This window comes from Platalea leucorodia (genome assembly GCF_965183815.1).
Source record: "Platalea leucorodia genome assembly, chromosome: 5".
NCBI classification, from domain to species: Eukaryota; Metazoa; Chordata; class Aves; order Pelecaniformes; family Threskiornithidae; genus Platalea; species Platalea leucorodia.
The window spans coordinates 89541255-89562805 of NC_138827.1; the positions used below are offsets into that span (position 1 = coordinate 89541255).

Genomic DNA, 21551 nt, shown 5'->3' on the forward strand with positions numbered 1-21551 from the left:
GGGCCTCAATTTGGCGAGTCATACTGTTACTCCTGACAAGTGTGTTGTTACTCCTGACAAGTGACTGCTGTATGCTTCTTTTAAACACAGTTCTTGTGAATTCAGCTGCCTGGTATGAGGGAGAACCCATTGTAGCACATTTGGAAAGCATTGAACAAATTAGTGTCTGTCTCCTTCCGTCAATGCTTTTGGGCATATCGATTCCTGAAGGGATATTGGGAATGTAACACAAGCAGCCTACCCACAATAACGTTATGTTCCTCAACACAGAGATTAGTCTGGGCCCATTTTGACCAGGTGCTGGATTCCTGTATGGCCTAACTATTTTTTGTGATACTGCTATGGGTGCTATGGTTATACCTACGGTTTTTAAATATCCAGACACAGTTCTCTCTAGCCATCATGCGTGCTGATGACATGGGGAGTGGAAAAGCAAGGAATGGATTGCCCTTCCAAAAGGCTGCTGATTTGTCTTCATTGAGGGTCCCTTTCTATAGAAACAAAAAAAAGGGGGGGGGGACGACGACGGGACAGGAAGAAAAAGTCTTTCAGGAGGTACTTGAGCAGTGAGTTTATAAAACTGATTAAAAATAATCACATTTTCCCTTTGCGTCTAGTGGATATCAAAGCATTGTCCTGGCTTCTTTATGTCCACTCTTTAGACCAGTTCTGCAATGAGTTTAGCACAAGTGCAGGGATCTGTCGTCATTGCAGTCATTTTGTGGACCCAGAGAGGCATCTTCTTAGGGCAGAGATTGAAGCGCTCTCTCTTTTTCTTGTTTTCTTTTTTTTTTTTTTTCCTTTTTCTCTCTCTTCACTTGATGTGCATCACCAGAGTACACAATGCATAAAGAAATGTGAGGTTTCTCATCCTGGCATTTCACAGGCTGCCTAGCAACTGTGATGGAGGGAGAGGGAAAAACTCCTGACCTAGGGAAAAGAAACAAGCACTTCCCTCCTGTCCACTCCAGATGCAGGCCAAAGGGCTTAACCAAGTGAAACAAAGTTCACACCCTGATTTCCTCTAAAAAGAGTTTTGATTAGCTAAGCTCAGATATGAGGTTTTCTCTCTAAGAGAAGTAGATGTTTAAAACCAGCGGCTGTAAATGACTCAGATGCTGTAGCAGGTTACATGCTGACGCAGGTAGCGTGCTGGTTTAATCCTTTCCATCGTGGGTTAATCTGTTGGGTATTATTTGCGACATTTTGGTAGTAGAGGGGCACCCTTAGCAGCTCACTTAACTTTGTTAGGAGAGACTCTGCAGACTCAATGCCAACATGCAAATCTCAATCTTTATGGTAGATTAATTTATTTAGTATATGGCCTGGGTTAAGTTTCAGGAGATGCTGACAGTCTCTTTAACTGCTTCAAAATTGATTTCAAACCGTGTTGAATACCAGTGTTTTGTAGCATTCAGAGCTTTGCTTTTGAGTAAATTAAAAAAATACCAACAGTCTGCCTCCAAATATGTCTTTCTGACTTGGGCGATACACAGTTCAAATGGGAGGGTTTGCACACAGAAAGGGAGGGAGGTGGTGATTTGTCACTCCTGATGGATGACTCTCCCTCCTAGGCCTATTCAGCGTTTATCTGTGTAGGGTTGAATCAATGACGAGTCTGACTGTAATCTGCTGAAAGTTGTAATTAGGAAAATTAAGTAATGATTCTTGTCAAGGCTGACAAGTTGATGTATTTCAATGTCAGAACTGTGATTTGCCAAGCAAGCAGCTCTCTTCCTTAACCACGTCTCAAGAAGCCTTTGGGTTTTGGCTATTTTTTCTATTTTTTTTTTCCTGCTAATTTACCAAAGAAAAATTGGTGCAGTTTAGGAATTTGCTCCTTCCATTTTTGTTAATGCAGATTCTATCATTTAGAACTGTAACAACCTGAGCCTTGCCCTGGAGCATTTGGTCCTGCCCATCACAGTAGGTGTTAAATCATCTATTTTTAAAGTAATGCCCAGTTTGGAAATGTGTATCTATCTCATTTTCAAAATGGTGCAAGTTTTCCTCAACACAATACATAAATCCTCCCACTCTCCACTCACTGCTGTCCCACTAGCCGTGAACTTAGATATGTTTAGCTAATTTGTGTGATGCATTTTTATAATTGAAAAGCCTGGGCTATTTTGGGCAGCTGGCAGGTGCTGTACCCTTTGCTGGCAGCTTTCAAATGATACTGGTTTGAAGAAAAGCAGTGTCAAAGAGCAACATTCATATCATTGCATGGAAACATAAATCTGTTCCCTTTTCTCAGATTTTTTTTTTTTTTTTTTTTTTTGCCACATTTGGTAATGATCATAGATAATTCTGAGGTTTTGTCCTCCACGGCTCAGTTTTTCTTCCTGCTTTTAACCTGCAGTGTAGTCAAAATGCTGAAACTTTATGACATGGTGATAATTTCCTTAGCAACAGACAGTGTTGTCAGCAATGCAGGTTTGTGATTTTAACTGTAGGACCCAGCCTAGGGCTGGGTTTCCTGGGTTGCAGGACACTGTTACCAGCAGTAGGCTGAGAGGTCTGTGTCTGGGTAAGCATACACCTTCTCTGGTGGCGTGCCTGCTTTTTTAGCAGCTGCAGACATCTCCTTACATGCTAGATGATGAAGAAGGATTTAAACAGAGGGTTTTGAAAGCAGGTACTGGGATCAGGATAAAAGTGATTTCTCTCTTCTTTTGATTGAAACAAGTATTCTGAGGAGTTGACTAGATTTACGGTCATCTTTATTCTCCTGTAACCAGACAAGAAGCAGAAGTCCCTCGATTACCAAATTCAGGCTAGTTTGCTATGTCATTTTTTCCCCCATTATTTCTGCTGCTGGCTGAATTCAGTAGCTGCATAAACCTTGCAGTTTGTATTTGACCCTTCTGGAGCCCTGTGATATGAGAGCTCCTTGGAGCACACTGCTGCTGCCGATACCCAAACCAGGATCTTTGTGTCAAAAGGAGTTGCAACTGCTCAGTAAAGGTAGATGTTTGCTCTGCTTAACTACCTTGAATGGTTTAGATGTGTATCATCCTCCCATCCCCACATATCCCTGGTAGCAGAATAGAGATGGAGGACCCGCTAGAGATCCCTTCTAGACCAGTCGTCTGTGAATGTCCCTCCCTGAAGGCTGATATTTCTCACACAGTTTCATTCGACAGGATATACGTAACTGCTCTTGCCTGTAAGGAGAGGGAATAGTGATGTTTGCTGGCAGGCAAAGCAGGGAGTCTCTGTGGAAGAAGTCTGAAGTTTGCACTTCAAGATGCTTCTGAAAAGCTTTTTAAAATTGCTGATTTTGACCTCAGTGATCCCAAATAATAATTAAAGAAACTGGCAAACCACTAAGAAGAGATGATCCTGATTGCTGGATTTGGATTGTCAGAAAAAAACAACAGTAGCAGCTAACCTCTGACTATTAGAGATTAATGCATAAGCCACTTGAACACTGCAGTCATAAACTTTTAAGATTATATGCAGCATTGATCTTCCCCTACTGCTTATTGAATTACTCGCTGCTAAATTCAATGTGGAATTAAAGCACAGGGAGAATCAAAATAAGAGGAAAGAAGTCGGTTGTTTGTTTTTTTTTTTTTTTAATTGCATTACTTGTACATCTCTTATGGTGCATGTAGAGCTAGGCTTCCTAGTTCTCAAAATGTTGGTAGCATTATCTGTTCTATCAAGTAAGCTATATGGTATCTGCCTGTAAAGTGGTCTTTGCTAGGGGAGGGAAGGCAGTTAGCTGACAGACAGGACAGATTTCATCATGGACCATCTTAGGTGGATGGTGCTGCCGTTAGCCTAATCGAGGTAGGAGGCTATGAGGTCAGAAGACATTCTTCAGACATACATACCTAACTCATCTGGCCCAAAATCACATCTCCTAAGCAGGAGATTATAGAAAATTACTAGTGGATAAATGACATTGCCTTTTCTAATATGTCTTTTTTTAGTAGCTATGTTGAAATCCCTTTTGAAAAGAGCAGTTGCACTGGTTATTATGCCATGTGAGCACTGCTCAAATGCATTATGTCTCCTTGAAAGAAAAAGAAAAAAAAAGATGAAAAAAGCAATGGTACCATCAGGTGGTATAAAGATCATATTTCCCTCTGTATAACAGCCAGACTCCCCAAGGACTTGTGGGGCTGTCCTCCCCTAGACTGTCAGTGGGGCACGTGTAGGAGAGGAGTGGCACCAAGCTGTTGGTTTCTGGAACATTTCAACCCAAAACAGCCACTGGCAGTGACTGCCTGTGTAAAGAGTTCCTCCTTTGACTAAGCCATCGAGAACTTCATCGCCCATGCATCCGAGGGTTCAGAAGCTGTTCCTTGTCATCTTTGATCTAGGGATTCTGGTATTTGGAGTTTTGTCATTTCCCACAGGAATGAATCTTGACACTAACTATGTCTTGAATGAAATGCAGCAGCCTCCTCATATGCTAATTGAGTGGTGTGTCTGCCAAGAGAGACTGGCAAACACTGACAAAACAGCGATGTAAGTAGTGGTGTGATGTTGTGTCCAACAAATGCAGAAGAAAAAAAATCCCTTCCTGTGTACCAAGTGTTTTCAATTGATGCCTTGAGAATTGTTCTGGTTTGGTTGTTATTTTGTGACAGCTAAGAAATCGATGGCTCTTCAGCTTGACAGCTAGAAATATCACTATTCTATAAAAATGCCTTTTTTTTCTATTTCTGAAAAAGAGAAATGATTTTTAAATTGTTTTTATAGTCTTCAAAATGTTTAATGAGAATATACTGAATTAATTGTCAAGCATCACATCTAAATAATACGAAAATCAGTATTTGTACTGCTCTGATATGTGCTTTTATTTTAGATTTGCAGATTTTATTAGGGGCATGCTGAAGTTTATACTGCTGCTGCTTTTATCTGGAGCAACGTTAGCATCAACCTGGTTCACTCTCACCTGTCTAAATAGTGTCACTCATCTGCCTTTAACCACAGGTATCGACAATGATTTTAATTCCTATTATTCATAATTAGTATTGCAGGCAAATATTTGCAGTCTTATATCAACTATATTATAACTTGGTTTGGTATCTTTAGTAATACAGTAGTTTTAGCAAGACACAAAAAAAAAAAAGATTTAGAAAACCTGCTGAATCTGAAATCTCTTACCAGCTTTGAATAGCTTCATAAAAAGATGAAAAACTAACAAAACCCAGTAATAAGAACCCAGAATATACATTTAAAATTGATTTTGGGACTGAGTGTTTTTCTGTTTTGAGTGTTTTGGAATAATAGAGTTGAGAAATTAACCAAGAAGAATCAGATGAATGGGAGTAGTGTTGCCTATAAGAAACGGTGAAATGTCTGGGAATTCAGGGTTTTGAAACTTAAATTAATTATTGGAAACACGTGGTGCAGTTCAATCCAAGGTGACCCATAGTATTTTCAGCCATCTAAATCTATCCCTGCACTGTGCTGTCCTCTTGCACCTGCGTGCAGGTTCAGGGAACTCTTCCAGCCCAAAATTAACTCAGCCTGCACCTCAAAAAGATGAGAAAAAAGCTGTTAGTAGGAGTGGGGGAAAAGCTCAGAGCTTTTCTCAACTCAAGCTGCTAGCGAGCTGTACCCTTAGTTGAAAATTAGCACTGCTTGGTTCTTAAAAATCTGTCCTTCACCTTCCTATCTGCACCAAAGGATTAATCCACCTGTGATTCCAAGACCTTCAACAGAGTAATGAGTTACAGCAAAACAAAGCCATTGAGATTTTAAGAAATATTTATTTATTTAAGAATTCTGTAAATCCACTTTAAATAAAGTGCCATCTTTGTTACAGGCAAGTTCATGCATTATAGAAGAAATGAAAATTGTTTTTTTCCCATTTTTAATAGAGTTTGGTGTGGAGAGTAGTATCTAAAATACTGTTTTACTCAAATTAACTTTGAGTTTCAGTAAGTGTCCTTGGTGCATTGCATATGTCACAACTATAAACTAAAGTGGGTACAGCAAATTGAAATACATGATCAATTCAGGAGAAACACCATCTGGATGGATAGGTCAAATTTGTGATTTATCTTGAAATGTCAACTTTTTAAAAAAAATTTCTGCTTAAATCAAATGTAATTTAATCGATAAACAAATCAAATTTCATGGTGGCTATTGTCATACCAAATGACTACACTTTTCCATCAAATCTAAAATAAATGCAATAAAACCTTATTTCTTGTGCTTGCCTGCTTCATCACTATAAGCCTGCAGTAATGTAAATTTTTACAGTAACTCTGTCCTCTGAATTGATGCAACAAGCCAAACATATAAATGTCCCTTCAAGTCTATGCATAAGAACGAAGCGGAGAGGTTTCAAGAGGTGAAAGTCATTATGTATGCACTCACCAGTGATCCAAAACAAAACTGATGGAGCGCTCTCTCTAATTTTATTTTATTTTTTGTAAAGAACTCGGCATGTAACATAGGTTCCAGAAAAAATTCTTACTTGTTTATAGCATGTAGATGCATTATGGTGGGTTTTTTTGGAAAGGTGATCCACTGTCAGGACATAGAAGTACCTCAGATATGTGTGCTTTGATATAAAGTATCCTAAACTAATATCCTTTGACAAAAATCTAGGGATTGGGTTGTTTTTCTCATGCAGTTATTTCTTTTAAAATGGATGATTCCTTAGATTGAGTTATAAATTACATTTTAGAGTTTTCTGTCTGTGCTGTTCTTCTACATGTCACTGTAAATGTTGAACTCTTTTCTATAAAACACAAGCTTGTTTTGAATAGAAATGTCAGCAATATGGTGCGTTCCTCAAAAAAGGCAATCTAAAGCATCAGGGCCTAATGTGCAGCCACCAAATAAGATTTCTTTTTTCTTCTGTGGCATAATGTTTAAACTTCATAGATAGGTGGAGGGGGGGTTCATATCACCCTTTTCTCATTAAAGTTCATATAAAATGGATGTAATGTGCCTGTTTAGATCCTTGTACACAGAAAAGCAGTGGTAGATCTTTATGAAATACGCTGTTATGGATGAAAACACACAAGCTATTTAAGCTAATTTATAGGACTTCATGCTAGATTATTCCTCAATGTAATGATGCAATATGATGATGACCTCTGCATTCCACAGTAATTGGGAGAAACGGTACATTTGAATTGATTTGGATTAACTTTTTTCTTCTTTTAATTAAAAGTTTGAGATGTAGAGTATATCAGAGTATAAATGTAGGAGGTCAAATGCAGGCCATTGGCTGGCAGCTTTGAGAAGTGATTTGAGATAGCTGGTTAAGGTGGAAGCTACTGTGCATTCTCAGTGGACCAGTGTTGACAGTGGGCTTCCAGGTAGTTATCCTCTGTGTGTTTTTGTAAAGCTGGAAGATGTACAAAACAGGAGCAGCCATCATTGTGGGGGGTTTTTTGTTTTGGGGTCGTTTTTTTGGTGTGTTTTTGGGGTTTTTTTGGTTGGGTTTTTTTTTTTTTTAATTTTTTTTGTAGTAGAGGTCAATGTAATGCTTTGTGTCCCAGAGCTACTTTGCAGGCATCACTGAACACCTGCTGCAAAGCAGGGATTGTTGTGTTATTGAGGGCCACAGGGTTTGATGTTGCCAGAAGGTTAATAGGCTCCTCAACTTCTTCCTGTCCTGTGGCAAAGAGCACAAGTGTTACGCTTGATGGTCCTACAGAGCCAGTGATGGATCTTGGTCCACACTTTCAGCCTTATTCAGATGCTGAGGCAGAGCAAGCAGGGTTCAAAACTGACTGTTATGGGAACTTGTGGGGGTGTACCTTTGATCTTGCAAGGAGATTTTTCTCTTCCAACCACCTAGTTCCCATTTTGTGAGGGGCTTCCCCCTCCTCTGTTGCCATGCCTCCGATGTTGTTCTCTTGAGCAAGTCAGGCTTTGCCCTACAAAACCACAAATGTTGCCATCTTCAGCAATACCTGGAAACTGCCTAAATGGACTGGTGGTACGGTTAAAAAGGAGCTCTTCCATGGGACAGGACAGTCATTTTGATAAGGAAGCAAGACACCTCATGGGAGTCTTTGTCCTGGTCCAGGTGTTAAGGCAGGCTTCACCCTAGAGATGAAGGCTGGTTAGAGAACATCGTCATCCGCTTCATCTCACCTGACAGCTGCTTGATCCATGAATAAAGTTTGCATCCAAAGGTAGACTTTGCCAGTGGTTTCCCCAGGTCCAAAACCAGTCTTTTCCTTTAGCATGTGGATATTGTGTGGCATACATGCTTGTTCCCCTCTTATGAAAACCCTCTGCCTGTCCCTCGCCTGGTCTCCAGAATAAGCACTCAGGTGGGTACATTTGCATGGAAGCAGGCTTTTGAAATGCTAAAAAGATGAGAGAGTTTGGCCAATTTTTCACCCTAAAGGGAAGGGAAGAAAATCTCTAAAGATTTGTTTTTAAAATGCAAACAAACCAACCCCCCTCTTTTAATCAGTATTCTTTGTAGCAGCTGTAGTAACGTCTGGTTTAAGTATTAGGGGAGGAATTATATTTGAAAAAATGGTCACAGCAAAATGTTTTTCCTGCGCTTGTTTGTATAATAGTCTCCTAATTCCTTGTAAATAGGCACAACATCATTTAAAGATATTTCCTACAAAATGTAATTACTTAGAATGGAGACCTTTGATGCAGATATTAAAAATCAATGACTGCTTTGTGTTTTCTTTAAATGATACTGTGTAGCATTGTTTGTATTGTATAATGTCTGCATTGCTCTGCATTATCATAATGTGCTCTGTTTTACCTCCTGCCACAGAGCAAGACAAGTTTTCTGTCATTTGCTGACTTCTTAACGTATCTCCAAAAGATTTTATAAAAAGTCATGTGTCTGAAATATAACTGCCAGTGTGGAGGGGAAAAAAGAAAGCAAGGCAATAATGATATAGTGCCATCATAGCTACTATATCATCTAAAACACCTCTCATCAGCTAATCACAGCTCTTAAAAACCCTTGATTCTGGAATCGGTTTATATTTTAAGCAAGCTTGAATTTTCTTTTAAGAAATTTTAATTTTAATGTATATTATTTGCATTTTTTAGCAAGTTTCAAAGACAATTTTATGTACACATTGAGCATTAAAATCGTTTTCTCCATTGAATTCCCAATGCAGCTGCTGATCTGTGTCTCTGTGCCAAGTCCATTGTTAGTTTGCTTTGTACTGAACTTCATTATGTGAATTTATGTACAATGGGATACTTTGACCCAAAATAATTGTGTAAGGCATTGTAATGCTAGTTTCAGTATCTTGCCACTTTGTATTGCTGGTAGTATCTCTGGATACAAATACTAGCATTTTCCAAAAATTGATATGCAACGCTAGTTGCTCGCAGCTCAGATTGAATGTTTTCAGCATAGCATATCAAGAATATTCTAATATTTATGAGCACATTCAGCAGAATTTTGCTTTACAAAATCTTTTCTAGTGCTGAATGGCAGATACTCTGAATACGGTGGCAACTCCATGAGTTGATGACTATATTTAGGTTAAGCAGCCTACACTTTATTTTCAGGTTCAACAGATTGAACATTATAAACACGTCTGTCTCCCTGTCCTCATCTACAAAGCACAGTATTGAAAGAGAGAAATGTCAATTATTTAATACTGATTGTTTTATTCTTTGAGTTTAATTTCTTTACTATAAACAAGATGGCCTTGGTAAGTGTAAGACAGGGGGACCCAGAGGATAAAACAGTGGCCTGAAAACATTTCTTTTTCCGGCTTCAGCGTTGACCTGCTTATGGCTGTGGGCAAATCATTACCCCCACTTCTGTTGTGCTTTTCCCACTCATAAGATGGGAATAATGACCTTTGTCTTCCTCAAGGCTTCTGTAAATCCACAGATACAAGAGTGCTTAAGGAAGAACTCATTTAAGGATTTTATTTAAAAAACTGTTAAAAATATATTTAACAGTTAAAAATATTTAACAGCGTCAAATAGCGTACAATGCTTGAAATTTGGGGGGCGCATTTCAGGGATGAATATCTATAAATCTGGCCACTTTATATATGCATTGATAGCAAGCCTCAAGTATTGTATGATTTCCAGCCCTCCCTCCTTTTTTGGGGGGGGCGTGGAATGTGCTCACTCAGTAATTTCTTCACTTTTTAGTTCTTCAAAGTGAATGCTTTGCTTTCAAAGTGAGTTCCACTTGCTTTTCTCCTGGGGAGTATATAGAACAAATCCAATTTGATCGCATTTTTGGTTACTTTCATAACTATATCATGAGATAAGAATTTGATCAGCGTGTGCTGGAATGGAAATCCAGGCAATGAAACATATTGATGTTATAAACGCGCACTATAGGGACATCCTTCTTCTATTGTGTTTTTTGTTCCTGTAAGTGAATTACAGTAAAAATTACTGTCTTACCTTGAGGGAGTCACATTTCTCATGGAAAAATTAAGGAGGACTTCTTCCGTGACTATTCTTACCAGGGCCAGTAGCAAGAATTAAATCATATGGAAATTTCATTCCACTTTACCAGACTTCAGAGAGTTTGATAGGAACCAACTTTGAATTGTTCAGATCATTTGTGGGGATGCTAAAGTACTAAAGTCAACGAAGCATCTCTCCACATGAGGCATTATCCTTTCATTTTGGCATTTGGGATGCTGTTTTAATGGGCAATAACGAAATTCCCTAGATCCCTGTAGGTTTCACTTTAAATTGTATGCTGCACCCAAGAGAACATGTTCAGTTGTATTTACTTTCCTGTTTATCCATATGAAATTTGTGTGAGTCTTGGCTCCGTTTGTCTGAGAACAGAACTGTTACAAAATGTACAGAGTTCAAGAGTTTCTGGCAAAGGACTTTGGAAGAAGATACTGTACCACCTGCTTGCACTTGATACTGCTCTAGAGTATCTGCATTTCTTTTGTAAACTTATCTGCAAAATACTTTTTTTTTTTTAAAGAAATGGTAATATTTCATATTCTTTGTTAAAAGTCAGCCAAGATATACATGCCAATAGGTTGATGAGAACTATTTACATCAGTGGAGGCCCTTCCATTAATTTCATTTGAGTTTGGATTGGACTGTGTAGTTACACATTTAGTGATGGTGTAATTTAAGAGTAAATTGCTAAACATGTTGCAGAACATCCTGGGAAGTTCTGGGAACTTGTTTGGATGTCAGAGATACTTGAGACTCCTTCTGCTGTGTTGCAAGCTCATCTGGGGACACCAAGTGCATGACGTCATTTAAATCACATCCCTGTTCAAATTCCTAATTTTTTTCCCAATTCTTTTTTTTTTTTTTTTTCTTTTAATTGGTGTAAAGCTTTTGTGACAGCTTGTGGTTGGGAGAAAAGAAAGTCTGTTTCTGGGATATGGGCATGTATTTGCCATCTGGTAGCTGAAGACCTGCAGGGGATAAGAAGCCAGGAATGAACCTAACTTCTTACCACTTTTTCTCCTTTTTGTGCTAAGCCACTGTATCACCATCAGTCACCAGTCGGTACCTTGCCTCAGCTAACTGATAACATCCCTAGTGCTATTATCAAGGCACGTTTCATTGCTTGCTTGCTTCCTTCCTGGCCAGGAGGAGAGTGAGCGCTGAGGGAGTAGCATGGGTTGCCTCACACCTCAAGCATGACCATTACATGATGAAGCCTGAGCCTCCTGCCACAGCAGCTCCAGGCCAGTTCTCTGAAGCAGCTGTGCTTCGGGTGGGTGTTTTGCTGCTCTTTTTGCAGTGGCCAGCTTGTGAAATAGCTGCTTAATTCGCACAAATGTCTTTAAAACATGACATTAAAGAAACCCAGCCCAGTTCCATTATCTATTGATGTCCACAGCTGCCACTGTCTCAGGTGCACAACTTTGTGCATAGCTTCATAGGCAGTTAATTCCTTTTCCTAACAAAAAGTGATTTTTTTTTTTTTTTTTTTTTTTTTTTTTATTCTAAGCATGACATGCTTCCCCAGTATACGCCTATCCAAGCTAGTTGTTAGTCCTTGTTGGGCTTTAGGACATAATGTTGGCTTCTTGGTAACTCATCTCTTTTTTTTTTTTTTTCTTTTTTTTGTCAGTGCTTTCATATCCTTATATTCATTTCCAATGACTGTCATCAAGATTATCTTAATTGAAAAAATATTTGCTGTAACTTTAGCAGCTGTTCTTCTACGGTATAAAATCATGGTAATTGTTTGTGTTTGTTCAATGCAAGGTTGCTATAATGGAAAGTAAATGGTCTCAATTAATAGGTGGTATTCTCCCTGCTACAGTATCTTGTTGCCCATGAGCTGGAATGTGAGATGTGCTATTTAGTGTATGAAATAAAAGGCAGAAACCACTTTTGAACTCTTATTTGACTTCTTCCCATAACTTATTTTTCCGAAACTGCGTATCTTATCTTTGACTTTCTGTCCAGTTGACCAATTGCCTTTGTGACTTAATTGCCAAGTTAATGGAATAAGCTTATTTGTATAGCACTTAGGAAGACCCTGGATGATTTACAGAAACATGAAATAAAAAATATTTCCCCATCACTACAGTATGTACCCGTTAAGGGAGAACCCTGTAGGCTTTCAGATGTGTGCATCTTCACTTTCAGTGTTGCTTTTTGGGCTTCACCAGTTAAAGCTGTCATTTCCATTAGATCTTAGAATTTAAACTGGCATAAGCTGGATGCTATATTCTGCCTGTCCTTTTGCCTTGACATTTCTTCATATTAGTTTCCAGATACGTGTGTTTATATACATACACCTTGTTTTATAACTATTATCTCTGATCTCAGCCGGGGTTTTGCCATTGATACTCAGCTGGCATTTTTCGGCGTGCACGCATGAGGCAGGTAGCACTTTGGTGAAAACAAAAGGTAATGCTAAAGCTGCTTTGCTCATGGTAGTATGGAAGTGTGAGTTGTGGCCAGTGGGTGTATGTGCTAAACGTATGACTAAAGCAAGCTGTAGTGACAAGGAATTGTGAGGATGTCGTTTCTAAAGTGCAGAGTTATAGTCGTCTTAATACATTTTAGTATGTGATGAGCAATGATGTAATTCAAGTAGCATATTTTAAACTATCAAATTTATTTTGAAGGCTTCTGTTTGTTTTATGGAAACTTTTGCATCTATTGTATTGACTAAAATTGGAAGTCTTGATCTTTCAACTGGCTGCTAATCTTAGATGCATATTTTTGCCTTCACCTCAAGTGAATCTAGGTTTCTGGAAATTATACGTCTAGAGATTGTCTCTGTTCAGAGGCACATGATTCCCCTTTCCTGGCTGTTGCTGTTTATGGAAGAGGTTTCCTTCTTCCTGTAGAGGTGTTGCTTCTGGTGCTCTCTATATGCAGCTCCACTTTTGATGGTGCTCATTATGGCTTATTCAGCATCTTCATGACTATATTCACTGGTTTGAGTTTCTAACACAGAATTACTGCTGGCTATCACCTTCTTTTCTTCAGGGAAAGTTCTGAAAATTTTCGCAAAGTTACAAGTAGTTATCTATAGATGCTTTTAATTGAGTGTAATGAGGGGCAGATGTTCATTTGTCTTAAGATATACTTGTATTTCATTTATGTGTTGGTTTTTCAAGCCAACACAAAAATATCAAATAGCTGAATTCAATGTTTGGATTTGCTGGCTACACCTGATAGCAGTTAGAGACAGTTAGAGCAATATACAGTCGTGTTTGAGGTAAACAGGAATTCAAAGACAGGTTCATGAAATTTTAAATACTGGTGAGAAATTGCAGCAGAAATCTATGGATCTTGTAACTAAGGAGTCAGTTCTTCAGTGTTAGCTGAAAGAGCCCATTAGGAAGAGCATCCTAATACTGGTTTGGTTTTTTTCCTTCCTCTCTGAGAACTCTTGAACATACCTGGCATCCATTTCTTTGACTTTTATTCTGCAGTTTATAATAAGAGAATTTGAGAGTTGAAAAAGTTACCGTGATTTATTTGTTCTTTTTTTTCTTTTTTTCTTAACAACTCAGAACATTCTGGTATATTAAAAAAAGTGGGGGCCAGCTGTCCCTCCTGAAGTCGTGCCATCTGTATCATCCTTCTGGCTGAGTCTTCTGTCCTCTTTTTCCTGTCCAGGCAAATCCTCTGTAGAGAAAGAAATACGTCTTTGTGCCTTGGAAGCAAACCACATCAAATGGAAGGTCTGATAGATAGCCCTTTCTGCTTCTTAATGCCTTTATCTCTTTTCCATGATTCTTCATATTTTAAGAAACAGTGATTTTTTAAATTTTTTTTTTAAGGTGGAAGTTTTCAGCTTCCTAACAGTTTGTCAATTGAAAGATTGAGCAATGCTTAACAGAAGACGAAGCAGAGCTGTTTCAGTTCTCCCCTTTCCAAGACAGAAGAACGTAAATGAAACTGAAGATGCAGTTTCTATTTTATAGGAACATATATATCCATATAAAAAAAAAAATGTCTAAGGATTTTGTACCATACTGCAGTGAAAAGATGCTATAAGTAATTTTCCTGTGACTTGGTAACACTTTTGCATCTGAAAAAATTTTCTTTACATTTTCTTGTCATTTTGGTGGAAACTTCAGAAAATACTCCAGACTTCCCCCCCCCCCCCCCCCCCCCACCTTCTAATCATTTCTTTATACTTTTTACTTGATCAGTAACCTCAGGTTGTTGAGGCTGCAGGTCAGGAAATCTTCTGCTTCCCAAGACAGCACTTAGCAAAGGCTTATTTACCTTTCTAAACAGGTACTAAATTCTTCTGAAGTTTTCTTTTTTTCAGAAATAGATAGAATAGGTTTATTAATAGGTAATATAGGCACATTAACCATCTCTGTTAAGATGTTAAGCACTGTAAAGTATTTGGCAGTGTCAGAAATTGTAGAACAAAATATCTGAGGCTACTGAAGAAATGTCTGTATTTCTCTGTTGATTTGTCCAAGAAAAATAATTTGTTGTACAGCGGTGAATAATCTGCCATTATCAAATATGTCCTGTTCCTGCCAGGCTCTGGGTGCCCTTCATTTCATTTTGAAGCCAAAAGGGATTCAACATGTTGCAGCTCAGGCCGTGATGAATACTAATGTCTTGATATCTGGTAGATCATTAGTATTTATTTGTAAAATGGAAGCAAAATCAGTTTTGACCTTTAGAGCTAAGCCAAAAGGTTAATCTATGTCCATTTCCAATTTGGTGCATTAATTGCTCCCTGTCCTAATTGTGTATAGGACAATAGTTTCTGTTCATTTCAGAGGTAAATCAAACTGTAGGTGATGCTTTGCATTCATAATTTTGTTCTGTTTGGTTTACGTACAAGTGAATTCCAAATCATTAAACGTGTCTTCATGGGTTCTGTTTAAAAAATAAAATAAAATAAAAAAAAAAATCAGTATTTCTGATTTTTTTTTTTTTTTTTTTCCAAATTAGTGCATGCATTCTGCCTAAAACTACTGGGATGTGATATGCTTTATGATACACAGAGGATAAAAATAAGTTTATGCATTTTTCAGCTACTCAAGTATTACTATTCTTGGCAGCTCTGAACAGGGGGAAAAAATGCCAGTGTGAAATTAATAACTGTTTTTGTTTCTTTCATAGCTACACTGTACACATCCTGCATTTTGTTGGGTATATTCCTCAACAGCAGCGTACCAATATTCTTTGAGCTCTTTGTGGAGACAGTCTACCCTGTTCCAGAAGGAATTACCTGCGGAGTTGTCACCTTTTTGAGTAACGTGTTTATGGGAGTGCTTTTGTTTTTCCTCACATTTTACCACACAGGTAAGAAATATAAGCTCCTTTGAAAATATAATTCTCCATGAAGACATACCCTTGTCAGTAAAGGGAGGATTTGCACATAAAATTTCTGTTAATAATCAGATGTTTGAATCCCCTTATGTAGGGGATTTCAGCAAGGGAGAAGAACTTTAATTGTTCTTTTCGGTATGCATGCTAATAAAAATGAAAGGCTTTAATGCAAGATGTATATAGTAATAGTCTACTTAGAATTTGCTGTAGCCAGAAATGATCAAGGTACACACTGTAATCATATCTTTATAAGAGCCTTGGTAATGTGACCATTAATAAGGTTTGTGTCTATGGGTGTTCAAAACCACAGTGAAGCTAATTCAGTCTTGTGCTTCAGGATATAACTGTATTGCCCAGGAGGGGCAGAGCAGAAATGCCCCCTTTATGGTCACCTCTGTTCAGTGGTTTGGACCTACCATTGCAGGGGAGAGAGCGTCTCTTGACCGCTGCTCAAAGACGAAATACTCGTTCCTTTAGATAATCTAGTGGCCTAATGAAGCAGAACAGTGTTTTGCTTGATGCTTTCATCAACTTCTTCAGACTTTCTCATCGCTCGAGTATTATTTGCTTCCTCATCATTCATAAGGGTAACTTTCAACTTGCGATTTAGTAGACTATAATACATATTACTCTAAGCTGTAAAATAAGAACCCGTCTTGCTTTAGAAGCAAAATGTTTTTTATGAATGGTTTTCAAAGATGCAGATTTTTGGTTTGTATTTTGATGTTCTGGTAAACATTTGCTTCATGATACAAGATTTGTGAAGCAATGTTTTGCTTTGGAAGCATTAGAAATTACAAGCTTTTATATATCATCATGAGTGCATGTACTTCTTAAGATGGCGTGGTTTATAACCAAGCTAAGACTGACAAATTTCAGAATGAATTATGCTTGAAATTACGAAGGTTACAGCCTGGGGCAAATTTTCAGCATGGTTTGTTTGTCTTTCTGCCAGGGAATTGCAAGCAGGTTAACAACCCTGTTCCAAGTTGTGGTCTGTGAACACAAACTGAGAGAATTTTTTTTTTTTTTTTTTTTTTTTTTTATACTGACATTGAACTGCATCTCTGTAAAATCTGAATTCCATCCCTGCTAGTCTTGGGTGGCATGATATTTAGTCTTTACATTTTAAAGAATGCTTTTATAATTAATATTAATTGGTGTGAACTCTGTTCACATATACTATTATTTCCAACATTTACACCTGAGCTGAAAAGATTACGCAGTATATTCTGAGAATTTTTTCAGCATTTCTCAGGGTAACAACCCAGTGTTCAGAATTACTTAAGAGTAGAGGATGGGGATACAGTGTCTCACTTCTGACTGAAGAATTATGATAAAGTGAACTCGTTCCCTCATAAATAGGGTATTTGGGGCCATTTTTTGACCCTAGTATTTCTTTCCCTAGCAGGCGTCAGTAAATGCAGGTAAGGATAAACCTGAAATTAGTATATCCATACACTTGGAATATTTTCCCTATTTCTTCAAAGGAAAAAAAAAATTAAAAAATAATTTATGCTTAGGTTGATCCATTCTCCATGATGCAGTATTGCAAATGATGGAAAATACAAGCGCGCATGTGGTCACTGAGGGGGGATCAACACCAGTGGGTGCTATTGGCTCCTTTGATTAAAAAATCCTTCAGGAGGTAGATAACAATCTTAAACATTTGTCTTTCATTTGATTCAAATACATCCTCTTATGGCATTTAAGAAACTTACAGATAAACCAGAACTCAGTCAAATTCATCTTGTTCCCTTGGTCTTGCTTTTTAGGCCAAATAATCTTTAGTAGTTTTAATTCAGATTTCTCATTTTTTCTCCTCATACTCTGGTATTGCAAAGGCTGTGAAAGAGCCAAGCCCTGGAAACTTTCCAGTGCACTGAAGATTTTGGTCCAGCCAGCACGGTGGAGGTGTAAACCTTTCTAAAGCTCAGTCTCCCTGCTAGTGCTGTGCCCCGAGACCCAAAGCCGCGGTCTCTGGATGCGGTTCCTTTGCCTTTTCTTCAGGGACTTGCAGGGGAAAAGCAAAAGCAAATTGACCTTTAGCTTCACGCAATTGATGTGTTAGCATGCGTCGCCAGTGCTGTCACAAATTCTGGATTACAAAGGACGTGAAGGATTCACGAGTTAAGTTTGTTCTTTTAGGATATTTGGGTTCAAGTCTGTTTAATCCAATTAAGCAAGAGTATTATATGGAAAATAATAGCAAAGCATTTGCCTATTGACTTCTGGCATCACATAACATGATCTTCTCCAAGCCTAGGAAAATTTTACTAAGGTTTTAATAAGATTACTGCCTAAACAAATCTGTAAGGGATTTTGGTGGATGAGGGAGGGTGTTGTTGAAGGTTACTGTTTTGGTTGATTTTTTTTAGGCTTTCCGACTTCTGTCCTTTGCGTTATGTAATACAAATTGTGCTTTTTATTTTAGCAATATAAATTACAGATTTAAGAAAGTAGCAGTGCTGAAGTCTTGATTTTGATTAACTCAGACTTTGAGGGAGAGTTTAGATTCTGCAAAAATAAATAATAATAATAATAAAGGAAACTAAAAAAAAAAAAAAAAGGCCCAACCATCTCCAGTAAAATTAATGTTTCTTCAGTAAATTGACAGATTTTAAAAAAAAAAAAAAAGAAATTGTGGTGCATTTTTTAAAAAAAAAAAAGCTGAATAAAACTGCTAATTAGTAGTCAAATATCAGATGACAGGATTTCTTGAATGTGGAACACAGGCTTTTAAGAGCAGTACATTATGTCTAACAGCTAAAAAGATGCTTCTGAGGAGCTGTTTGTGCAGCTAGTTTTAAATTGAATTGATTGTACTACTCACAAGTTTCTTCTGAGGAATCGGTTTTCCTTCCTTATACCGTGTAGCAGGTTTGATTCAAAATCAAATCCTGCTTCTTCTTATGCTTTTAATTTGTTTTAGTTTTCAATCCATAGAAATCAAAGAACTAATGAGTAGAGTCTTCAGAAGTGGTTTGTTCTCCATTAGCAATGATAGATTTCCACCCCTTCCCCCCGCCCCCCCCATTCTCTCCATTGACAGGTTGAGTAAGGAGGATTAACGTTAGCTGGAGGCATTGGTTATGTATGTGTGTATATATATATATAAAAAACTTTATATATACATAAGGTGTCCATGGAGAAGTCTCGTAGACCATGTTAGCCATCTGTTGATTGAGAGCTGTCAGGATTTTGTTCAGAACACAGCAATTTCCTTCAAACCCACCATCAATCAAAGTTTTGGTCGCTTCAAACACAGAACATGTTGGATAACTCTGAGGTTGGGTCTGTTTTCTGCTTTACAGAGTTTTCCTGGTTCAACTGGTGCCTGCCAGGATCGTGTCTGCTCAGCCTGCTCCTCATCCTGTGCTTCCGCGAGTCCTACGACAGACTCTATCTCGACGTCGTCGTCTCTGTGTGATAACGCTGGACTGGTGAGGGGCTGGAAGAAACTGGAAGTCAGCTTTGCAGTCTGCACACCTGCCTGGATTTGCACAGCTGGACAGTGGAAAAACAAAGAAATTACGAGACTTAATCGTGGCTTTATTAGAGAGGGTGAGGGACAGGTTGTTCTTTAGTTCAAGACCACCTTGATTTGTGATAAATGTGGAACTTGAGTGGTGATAATGATGCCGAAATGCACAAAGAGGATATATCTGATGTACAGGTCCTGGTGTCAGAGCTGGGGCTCTCTATTTAAAAGGCTGTTGATGTAGCAGTGAGGTGTACGGTTGTGTGTGCGTGTGTGTGTGTGCGTGCGTGTGTGCAGACTCAAGGTTGTACACACTGGGGTACCAGTAATCTTCGGAGTCTTCTATCAGAATAGAAATAGTGAATAATCTTAACAAAAGGGAAAAAAAAGGTAAAAGGAAAAAAAAAATTCATTTTTTTAAGATCTCTCTTTTAAATCACTAGTCATTTATATAATGAATGTCCATTAAACAGTTAAGCTAAAACGATTTGGTGCTTGTACACTACATTTACATTCTAATAAAGTGATTTCTGATATAAGACACCGGTACCAGGGTTTTTAGCCATACTAAATATCCCAAACAATCCTTGCAGTGTTGTTAGAGGTGTTTGTTGTCACCTTGGAGCACATGTAAACGATAGCTTTAGCTGCCACTGAAACCCAACTTGCACTCACAGTCGCCGCTGAAATACCACCATGGTTCTGTATCTCCTGAACACGGAGCACCTGGGGTATCTCAGAAGTTTACTGGAGAGTCAGTCTTGGTACATGTTGCTGTTTTAAAGGCCACCACTGTGTCACCTTTTCACCCCTCGTCTCCAGTACTGCCTTTTTTACTGTAAAGACCTGTTTGTGCCACTGAATACTGTGGGTGTTGATGTCCGAGTCCCACTAGTTCTCTTCTGATACTCTAAGGCATGCGTGGTTTTTAGGATTAGTTTATGATTGAGGGTGCCTAAACAATAGTTTAACCCTAGTCTTTAAAATCACTGTTTCCTAAAAAAAACGCTTTCTAGTTGATGAGCTGTCCTGATGGCGAAATGACAATGAGTTTGACAATGAGAACTAACTCATGAGTTTTGGCATAATATGGGAAATATAATGCCAGCTCTTTTTATCAGTACTAATCTGTGGGCATTCTGGCCCTTACTTGAACTTAAATATTAAAGACACTTTGAATAGTTTTTTAACTCAATTTTAAACCTGCTAATAATTTCTTAATTATATTCTTAGATTTCAGTTCAGCATCATTTACAGTATTTCCATGTGTGTGTTCTGTGCTTTGTGTTAGGGGCATGTGCCCGTGTGTGTGTGTGCGTGCGTATTTATATCTATGTATACACAAATAAAACTTATATATATATATCTTTTATATATAAGTTATATAAGACTATGTGTTTACATAGGTTTATTTTAAGTAATCATGTCTCTCTGGATGGTGGTATGCCACTGTTTGTAACTAAACCAGTCACTGCCATGAATGGAAAAGTATACATACGCTGTCTGCGACATGAATTTTTTTTCAGGGGGTGAAGGGTTTCCTACCGTAGCGATTTCATCGCAGGGGGTGCGTGCACGTGTTGGAGGAGGCTGGTGTGCTGCCGGGCTCTGCGTCCGTAGAAGCCTGAATCAAGCGTCCTTTGCTCCTGTGCGGGGCTTTTCCCTGCCAGCCTGGGGTGACACCGGTGCTGTAAACTCACTGGAATAAACCCTGAACTGAGCGCTGCCTTTCAGACACGGATCCGTTCGTTCTGTCTGCTCTCCTTTTGCAGAGAGAATACGCCACTAATACCTTCAACTTAGGAGTGTATCTGTGCAGTAAAAATAAAACAAGCGGTTCCCTGCTTTTATGTTTTCAGAGCAATGGATGTATTTACTGTAGTAACAGAAAATTTACTTAGGTCGTTGCCTGTATCAGTTACTAAATGATCTTTTCTGTCTTGAAGCAGGTTCTTTGTAGAAATGGAGCTAACCTACACTGGGATAACTAAATCCATCTCACCAGCGTGTTCAGAACTGCTGGCATCATCCTCTTACCGTTTTTCAGATGAATGCTATTAACTGTCCAACTTCTTTTTACTATGTTTTAGTGCCTGGAATAGTTTCAGTATCCAGTAGCTGCTGCTACCTATTGTCTTCTGAAACCAAGGATCGCTTGCCAAGAGTCTGATTGGAGTTGCATTGTCATGGCAGAACTGCAAGCTCGGATGGCTCTTCGGAGCTCTGCTTCTGCAATTTACTGTAGCTATATTAAGATTAAAATTGCACAGCTCGGGCACTGTCCCGAGTGACAGAGATTTCTAATCCTTTCACTGTCCTGACTATTTTAAGATGGAGAAGCACTTCAGGCAGTATTCAGGCTATAACC

At 38.4% G+C, this 21551-nt stretch overlaps 1 protein-coding gene across 1 annotated transcript in view; it reads left to right on the plus strand.

Annotated features, from left to right (window-relative positions):
• Positions 1 to 20958, plus strand: part of SLC49A4 (solute carrier family 49 member 4) — a 68290-nt gene extending 47332 nt beyond the window's left edge. Inside the window, exons 7-9 of the mRNA XM_082311753.1 lie at positions 4823 to 4950; positions 15493 to 15675; positions 19017 to 20958. Of these exons, the coding sequence (XP_082167879.1) occupies positions 4823 to 4950; positions 15493 to 15675; positions 19017 to 19132 (427 nt within the window). The 3' untranslated portion in view covers positions 19133 to 20958. The remainder of the gene's footprint in view (positions 1 to 4822; positions 4951 to 15492; positions 15676 to 19016) is intronic.
• The last annotated feature ends 593 nt before the right edge of the window (positions 20959 to 21551 follow it).